Source organism: Galeopterus variegatus, unplaced genomic scaffold (assembly GCF_000696425.1).
Source record: "Galeopterus variegatus unplaced genomic scaffold, G_variegatus-3.0.2 Scaffold2122, whole genome shotgun sequence".
In the NCBI taxonomy this organism is placed as follows: Eukaryota; Metazoa; Chordata; class Mammalia; order Dermoptera; family Cynocephalidae; genus Galeopterus; species Galeopterus variegatus.
In genome coordinates, this window is record NW_007728233.1 from 190,188 (window position 1) to 199,311 (window position 9,124).

The 9,124-nt window shown below is 51.0% G+C and overlaps 1 protein-coding gene across 1 annotated transcript in view; it reads left to right on the top strand.

The window, feature by feature from the left end:
- Positions 1-1,563: 1,563 nt before the first annotated feature.
- Positions 1,564-9,124, top strand: part of GALNT14 (polypeptide N-acetylgalactosaminyltransferase 14) — a 79,765-nt gene continuing 72,204 nt past the window's right edge. The window contains exons 1-2 of the mRNA XM_008580524.1: positions 1,564-1,572; positions 1,766-1,935. Coding sequence (XP_008578746.1) covers positions 1,564-1,572; positions 1,766-1,935 — 179 coding nt within the window. The remainder of the gene's footprint in view (positions 1,573-1,765; positions 1,936-9,124) is intronic.

Consider the following 9,124-nt stretch of genomic DNA (forward strand, 5'->3'; position numbering starts at 1 on the left):
TGTCAGGTTTGCCCTGGGGTGATGTTTCAACCGGAGGTGACAGTTGTCAGGCTGTGACATTGCACAGCAAATGCTGGGAGTTTCATGCCCCCACTCAAATTCCTTCTAGCATGTTCTGTAGCAACAGTATCACGGGACATTAATAAAATCAATTATTAGATAAAAATCACTGGTTTCCAAAGCTTCATTTTGTGCTATTAGCAGCAGAATGCTGTTTCAAAAGGAGATAAAGAGAGAGAGAGATCCATTACCAGATAAGATCGCTGTGGTGCCTGAGATGAACGTGCAGGCTGGCAGGTGGCCCCTCGCCTACCATGTGTGCCACGCGCCTGTGCTGCTGTCTGCTGAGCCTGCTCTGGGCCTTCCTGGTCAGGTTTCCCGGGTTCAGGAAGTGCATCCTGCTCTATGATGGTGTGGGCAGCTTTCAGCTTTGGTATCTGGGCAGCTTGACACACTTGCCCAACAACTAGGGTCAGTAACACATGAAAGAGCATCTCATCCTCAGGGACAATGCTAGCCCCAGGACACCAGCCCTACATTCCAGGTCAGAACCTGATCAGCAGATGAATCTGTAAGGTCTGAGCATTCTGGGGTACAAACCAGCTCTTCCCTGTGGTGAGAATGCTAACATCCACTGGGAATCTGTAAGGTCTGAGCATTCTGGGGTACAAACCAGCTCTTCCCTGTGGTGAGAATGCTAACATCCACTGGGAATCTGTAAGGTCTGAGCATTCTGGGGTACAAACCAGCTCTTCCCTGTGGTGAGAATGCTAATATCCACTGGGAAATGGCTGCTAAATGTAAACATCCAGCTTGCTGAGGCCGGGAAGCCCAAACCTCCTGCTGGCTGTGTGGAGAGTCTCTGTGGGCTGCAGAGCTGGTGTGGGGCTGACTGGCAGCCTGGACTCCAGCTAGGAGGCATCCCCTCACCTCTTCCACTGGAGGGGCCCAGGAGACTAAGTTCTGCTTTGGGCTCTGCCACTTTCCACCTGTGCAACCTCAAACAAGCTAGTAGCCTTTCTGGAACCCCATCTTCCCTACTTAGCTCAGAGGGTTTTGATGAGGAGGAAAGAGATCCTAAATATGGACACTGCCTTATACGTTGTAAAGTGCTGTATCCACGTGTGGTGACCGTTTTTACTCACTCCTCCACTGATGCTTCTTAAAGGTAGTCACAGATTCCTGGGCTGGAGGAATAAAGACCAGACAGGGCGTCTGGTGGGTAGCACACCATTATGGATGGATCCCCTACTTCCAGTTGCTGCCTTTCCTACAGCAGAGGAGGAGAAAATGACCATCGCTGTGTACCTACTCTGTGCCAGCTGCTGGACCAGCACTTTTAGACCAGCTGTTCTCAAATTGCACTGGAGAGATGGCCTCTGGGGTTGGGACACTAGAATTTGAGAGTCACTTCTTAATTGTGGGATCTTGGGCAAGGCACTCAACCATTCAAGCTATTTTTTCATCTATATGATGGGACTGTGTGCAATATCCGGCTTATAGAATTGCTCTGATAATCACATGAAATAATGTGAGGCAGGGGCCTGGAACAGCTCCCGGTACATGTGCTCAGTGAGTGGTAGCAGCGGGTTCTGTCATTGTTGCACTCGTTACTGTTGCTGCTGATGGTTTTATTAATGTTCTGCCTCTGACCCCGTCTTTGAGCCAAACCTTGGTCTCTGTGGTTGGGTATTGATAGCCGGACCGAGGGGGCTAGCAGAGGGCAGGGAGCCGTTCTCACAGACTTCCCGTTCCTGTCACACAGCCTTCAGATGCTGACTGGGACGACCTGTGGGACCAGTTTGATGAGCGGCGATATCTGAATGCCAAAAAGTGGCGCCTTGGTGATGACCCCTATAAGCTGTATGCTTTCAACCAGCGGGAGAGCGAGCGGATCTCCAGCAATCGGGCAGTCCCGGACACTCGCCACTCGAGGTACCTCCTCCTTCTCCCACTCCTCTGCCCCTCGGCCCCTCCCCGCACTTGCAGAGTGTCAACAGCAGCCTTGATTTGGGGGCCTACCGTGTGTGGTGCCCGTGCCAAGAACTGGGGCAGGCAAACCACTGGCTGCCATTTGGACGCTAAAGAGATTAGGACATGGTGATTTACCATGTCTGTGCCACTTACTGCTCATTGCTGCTAGTCATCCCAAAGCCCCCACTTCCCACTGGCAGGCTGGAGAGGCTGGGAGGCCTCCTTCACCAGCACCTGCCCCTCACCTGGTGGTCAGCCTCAGTGACACTTGCCATGAACTCATGGAGCACTAAGAACGCTACAGCCAAGGCCTGTATTTCCCTGGCAGATTCCCACAGTCTGGCCAGGCTTTCAAACTGGGCGAGGGCAGGACAGGTAGGCCCCTGGGAAGTCAGGTTGGTTGTCTCTTCTGTCAACCAACTGGGAGAGACCCTTCCTGTGACAGCCCATGTGTGTTTTGCCACATGAGAAGGGAAGCTAGCAGGGTCTCTTCACTTGCCATTGGTCCCGCTCTCTGCCTGAAGAGGAGCCCACTCCCACAGCCCCCGTCCTGCAGCCCCCACACCTCAGTGGGTTGCAGAGATCGGGCCTAGCACTGCACGGAAAGCTTTATTTCCCAGCAAAAAGAGGCTTTGTGAAGACACTTCACCTTATTACCAACCCCTCCTAGAGTCATAGCAGCCCTTGTGCTCACTGGTGAGGCCTAGTAAGCAGGTCAGTCTCAACCCCAGCTCCTCCCCTCCCAGACTCCTGGCCTCCCAGCTGGGGGCACAGGTGTACCAAAGACCCTGCTGCAGGAAATTGACTTTGCACTGGTCCCAAACAGCAGACTGGCATGCTGGGGGTAGAGGGGTTTGAAGGCAGTGTCAAACCGAGAGGACGTAGTACTGGCGTTAGCGTCTTAGCTTTCTGTATTTGTTTGGGTACCCACATTGGGGACACTGAGGTTTATGAGCAAGAGTGTAAGAATTTTCATGACTTATGAGGCTGATTACTCTGGTGGTTCTTAAGCTGGTACTACGTGGAGGCTAGTGGACTCCGTTTTCCCACCCAGGTTGCACAATTTAGAAACCTCCTCTTATACAGCATGTATCCTACGGAGGGACTCAACCAGATCTTATTAATCGTCATCATTCCTGAAAGGAGTTGGAGTCTTGGTCTAACCATGAGTATAGCAAGAGGGATAAACCAGATGATATTATGGCTTCTTCTAACTCTGACAGTGCGAATTTCACTCTCCCCTCTAGGTACCCATGAGACTCTTCCTCAGTAGCAGCGCCGAGCAGTCCCCTACAGTCAGAGACACAGGGCATGGGTTAAGGAGTGTTCTCCCTTCTGCTGGCTGAGAGCTTCTTAAAGTCCTATTTAAGTCCCACAGCCCTTATCCCACTTATTGGCATCTGAGAGAATTTTAATTAGATATTAGGTTATTGTATTCACCTGAGCAGGAACTACATATAGGAGAGAATGGAAGAGGGAGGGGACAGGTGGCTGAGAAGCCCCACTGGGTCTCAGGTGGGTGGTTCCTCTCTTGTCCCGGGTCCAGATGCCCAGGCCCTCCTGAGGGATGAAGTGATGCCTCCTAGCCTGGAAAGTTGCTGGAGCATCTGGGTGAGAGCCCTCCAAGGGACAATGCTCCCACCTGCAGAAAGGAGTACAAGGAACTCACTGAGCATGTGGGTACTCGGGGATACCCTGAGCGGGACTAATTTCTGCACTTCCCCTCTTCTGTGACCTGAGAGGCAGAAATGAAAGTTTTACAAGGGCAGGGCATATGTGGTGGGAGCTGATGAAGAACCGGGCCTGTCCTCAAGGAGCCCGGCTCCCCAGGTCCAGTTCTGGCTATGCACCTAACCCACTGTGAGCCCTCTGTTTAGGAAGTGTCATCTGCTGGGGTTGCAGCAAGAAGAGAAGAGAGGATTTAGATGGAATCCAGACACCCTTTGGGAAGACAGAAAGAGAAAGTGGATCAGCCATATGTCTGCATCAGGGCACTGGGCCGGGCTGGCCCTGAAGGGACTGGCATGGTGTTGCTCAGAGAATTTCAGATTTATGGAACTCACTCTAACAAGTGGAAAGGGGTAAGGTCAGGGGATTGAGAATGAGGGCAAGCACTGGGGACCAGCAGCCGTCTTGTGGGTACTGAGCACCTACTGGGTGCCAAGCCCCAGGCTACACTGTGAGAGGCCATGAGTGGATCAGCCCTCTCCAGGCTGAGTTTGGTAGAGTGCCAGTCCTGTGCTGGCGTCACCCTTGTGTGATGAGAGCTCCAAAGACTTCTATCAAAGTCCTGTGTTCTTTCTTCAGATGGACGTGTTGGGTGGTGACCTTCTACCTACAGATCTCCCATGTGCAGCCCTTGCTTCTCAGGGAAACCATGGCTGTGAGGTTGGAGACACCAGCTAAGTTTCTTAGTCCATTCTCTCTGCTGTATCCTGACTTCATCCTAATGCAATGCCCGGGGCTTGGCTGCCTGGGGTGACAGAGCCGTGGGGCTCATTTTTGGGCCATGCCTGCCTCAGCTTTGACCAGCTATGGCTGCTGGTGACCTACATCCTGTAGACCAGGGGTTTTCAACAGCAGCACTATTGACATTTTGGGCTGGATAATGTTTTGTTGCAGCGGTGTCCTGTGCATTGTAGGATGTTTAGTAGCATCTTTGGTCTCTACATACTAGATGCCAGCAGCACCCCCCAAGTTAGGCCAGCCAAAAATGTCTCCAGACATTACCATATGTCACCTAGGGGTGGGTGGGCAAAATTGCAGAGAACCACTGCTGTAAATCCAGCCCTGTTTTTCACCTAAGTTCTCAAAAATGAAATGTACACATGCATTATCAACCTTATTGCCAGCAATAGGATGAGGACAAACCTCTGTAAAGCAGAATCTACCAGAAGGCAGTACATCCCAGGGGTTAAGGACAGGGACTCTGGGATCAGATTGTCCTGTTTCCAATCCTGCCTGTGCTGCTGACCAGCTGAGTGAACTTAGGTAAGTTGCCTAGCTTCTCTTACCTCAGTTTCCTCTTTTGAAAAATAGGGATGAAAATAACAATAATAATTCTACCTAATTCAGTTTTTGTAAAGATCAAATAAAATAAATGTATTTACCTACTCCATAATAAATATTTCAAAAATTTCATTGTTGCTATTGTTATAGGGCATGTGGGCAGGCTGATACTTCAGGATTTAGAAGGGAAGGGGAGGTCTCTGCCAGAAAATTGAAGATGTTCAGTCAAGAGATGCTATTGAACCCCAGAACTGAGGAAGCACCAATATCCCAAGTACCAGGAAGGGGCGTTAAGATCACCAAATTGTCAGGTGTGGTGGTGGGGGTAGGGGAGAACAGAGGTGGGTTGCAAGGTCAGGTTCAATGCCAGAGAAATGGAAGTGAGTGGAATCAAACTTCTATGGGTGTGGAGTGTCGGTCACGAGTGTTGTCCTTAGCAGTTCTCCATCCAGGCTTCCTGTAAGAATCACTTGGGGAGCTTTTTAAAAATGCTGATACCCAGACTTCAGCCAGCAGAAATATCTCTTGCCTTAGCTCCCCAAGTGATTCTAATGAGCAGCCAGGACTGAGAACCATTGCCCTGCGTAAGTGCTTCTCAAACTGAAATAGGCAAACAAATCATCTGAGGATCTTGTTAAAATCTGGTTCAATAGGTCTGGATGGAGCTGAGATTCCGCATTTCTGACAAGCTCCTACGTGATGCTAATGCCACTGGAATGGGTCACACTTTGAATAGTAAGGGCTTAGAACACTGGTCCTCAGAGTCTGGTTCCCAGACCAGCAGACCAGCAGACCAGCAGCATCAGCATCTCTTGGGAACTTGTCAGAAATGCAGATTCTTAGGCTTCACCCAGAACTATTGGATCAGAAACTCCAGGGGTGGGGCCCAGCATTCTGTGTCTTAGCAAGCACCACAGGTGATTCTGATGCCTGCTCAAGACTGGAAACCACAGGGCGTCAACTTGCATGTATGGCTTGCTTTTGTGGACCAGAAGAAGTCCCTGGGCGGTTTGGTCCAGCCAAAAGGCTCAGGATTTAAGTAGAGAGTAGATGCCCTGGATTAAGGCCACCCCATAGGCTGCAGCCCTCTTCCTCTGTCCAAGTGACATGACTTCTGTCTCAGGCCCAGTGGAGGATTTGGCTTTTCTGGTTCCTTCCTGCCCCTCCCCCCTTCTCCCAGTTCCTTCACCCACAGGATCCATGTCCTGTCATTCTCCCATCAGTAGGCATTACCTCTACCAAGAAGCCCCTACTTTGGGGCCACTTCGGACCCCATGGCCATTGGCCCACTTTTGGCTCCTGGATCTTTTGTGGGACCCAACCCCACTGATACAGGCTTTGCTTCTGCTGGGTCACCTTTGTGTTCCCATAATGCCTTGCAGCTAAGGTCTTACTGGGCATGACACCAATTGCCCTCTATGGTGAGTAACACTTCGCGCATCTAGTACAGTGCCTGGCGTGTGATAGGAATTCACTATGTGCTTGTGGAACAAATGAAAGCGAGAGTAAGGCTGGAAAGACAATGATCACTCTCCCACCTGCCCTACGTGTGGAGAGGAAAGAGGAGCTGAAAGGAGCCCCTTCTCCTCCTCCTTCCATCTGCAGGGGCGTCATATGACTCAGATTTAAAGGAAAAAGGCTTTTTCTCTTAAAGAGTTCTCATTACTGAGAAGACAAGAGTGAAGAAACAGCCTGTGGGAGGGGTCTGAGCTTATTAAATTTGCTTCCAATTTTCCTACCACAGTAATTGGATTCTGATTTATGGAATGCGTGGACAAGCGACTGAAACAGAACTATTAGCTGAGCATTAGAGCAAGTGCTGCCAACAGGGTGGGTGCTGGGGCGGATTGTTAAGGACTCTGCAGATGCCACATGACGGTGACAGGGGGAGGCAGTGGGTGGGGTGATGAGGGGAGGCTGCAGAAGTTTTCACCCCACAGGCCACGTGCTGATCAAATCCCAAATGTGTCGGCCATGTGGGACCCCTCACAAGCAGGTCTTGCCGTGGCATCCTGTCATAAAAGAAGTCCGGGAGAGGCCGCGGGGCTTAGTTTGTCTGCGTGGAATGGAACAGAGTGCCCGTTTTCTTCCCGATCCTTTGCCCTGTGCAGCCCACAGTACTTTGTAGGAGGCAGTGTGTGGATCGGGAGTGCGGGAGGTGAGGTGATGAGTCTGGGCAGGCTTTGCTTCCCATTCCCAGGGTCTGTAGGACCCATGGGGTGGGCAGGGAGCGATGCTGCATTCAGGTGGTTTAGAAAGCAAGTTTCTACAGCTTCACATGGGTCTCATCCTCACTTTCATTTGGGGTTAACAACCTCCCCATGCCCACCCAGACCTTGCACGTGTCTGAGGTGACTTTGTCACCTGGAGGTGGCAGCATGCCAGTTGTGCCGTGGCTGTGGCTTAGTCTCCTCATCCCAACTCAGGACACGAGAGGAGTGGGGACCAGGTCGCCAGCAGTGGCCTTCCGACATCCCAGCTCCTCTCTCGGCTTCGTCTGCTCCTCTGTAAAATCAGGGTGTTGGACTAGATGACCTCGAAGCTTTATCATTCCATGACTGAGCCGCTTCCAAGTGTAGACCAATCTGTCCTTTGTGGTTGGTCTCACTCCAGATATATACACGCATGTACATATACACGTATGTATATATATACCTATGTACACCTGCTCATACCCCACCTCAGTTGAACAAAACAGTGGGGCACCCGAGTTCCAACTTCCCCCCCAAGGCCTACTGTTGTGTTAACACTGGCAAGGACCTTCATTTCTGGGCCACTGTCTAGGTCCTGTGTGGTTGCAAGGATGAGTAGGACATGGGCCACATGTAGCAGGGGTGGGAGGTCAGTGGTGTGTCTCACATTAGGATCTCAGTGTGAGGATATTTCTAGCTGTTGTGAGTATGAGAAAATTCCCCAGTGGAAGTCTGCTGTTTATATATATATATATATAAAGCATTGACAGGTCCAATGAATAGTTCCCATTTTCCAGTCGTCCCTCCCCAACCTTGTCAGCACGTTCTGGTGGCAACAGCTGGGTTTGTCGTCATCCAAGTGGTACCTAAAACATCTCACAGACAAGAAGCCATCAAATGGAGACACACCCTCGAGGAGGGGGGAAATATTTTGATAAAGCAAATGTATATTTTTGCTGTTACCTAGCAATTCCTATTATGGGGTTGCTTTGCTTGCCTGGATGCAGGTGCAAGGTGGCAAGGTGGCCTGAGCCCATGAGCCTCTGGGCTGGGAGGAGTTAGAGCCAGGGACGCCTCAGTAGGTCACCTCCTCCAGGCCTGGCTGGGTCTGATTGTTCCCCAGGGCATATTCTCCCAGCCTTTGTCCAGTGCAGTGCTAAATGGTTCAAACGGCAGGGTGCCCATCGCTTGCCTGGAGGGAAAATTCCACACTCGGATACATCTCACCAGGAAGACATTTTTCCTTTGCTCCTTTTCATCCTGGAAAATGAAGGGGCAGTGGCCCAGCTTCGGATAGCATTTCTCCCTCCTTGTATTTACTCGGTTGGAGTGGCTGCCAGAGATCATCATCATTTCTCTCCTTGTGCTCCTCACTTAGTAGTAATAGGATAAAAATCTTTACAGCTGGAATGGCTGAGCATAAAAAATGTTCATATTCCCTCAGAGTCAGGGCTATTCCACTAGCTCAGCACAGCGTTAGCGATTCTGCCTCAAGGCCGAGGATGAGAGGAGGGGAAGCCCATCACAGACACTTAGCTTTGCAAACAAGCTATCCCCATCTGCCACGTTCGGGTCCCTCCTGTGCACTGTTTTTCAATACAGGGTGTGAGCCTGTTGACAGTAGCTCTGAGTGCACTTCATTCTGGAGCATCTAAGAGTTTTAGGGAGCTCTTGGGGAGGCAGGGAACAGCAGAAGTTTCAGAACTTCCTGGAAGTGGCTCTACAGTAGAACTGTGTCCACAGCCCTGGGTAGCTGTTTGCAGTGCCACCTACAGGGCTCGGGATGGGTTCTCACCAGGGTGATGGGGAAGAAAGGCCTCAGAGGCTGGAATAGCACCTACCTCTGGGTCGAGATTCCTTTCCCTTCCTGGTCTCCTGGTTCCTTGCACGCCCAGCCTGCATGCCCCTCCTACCACTGCCTGCTCTTTGAGTTTTAGGGAGATTTCCCA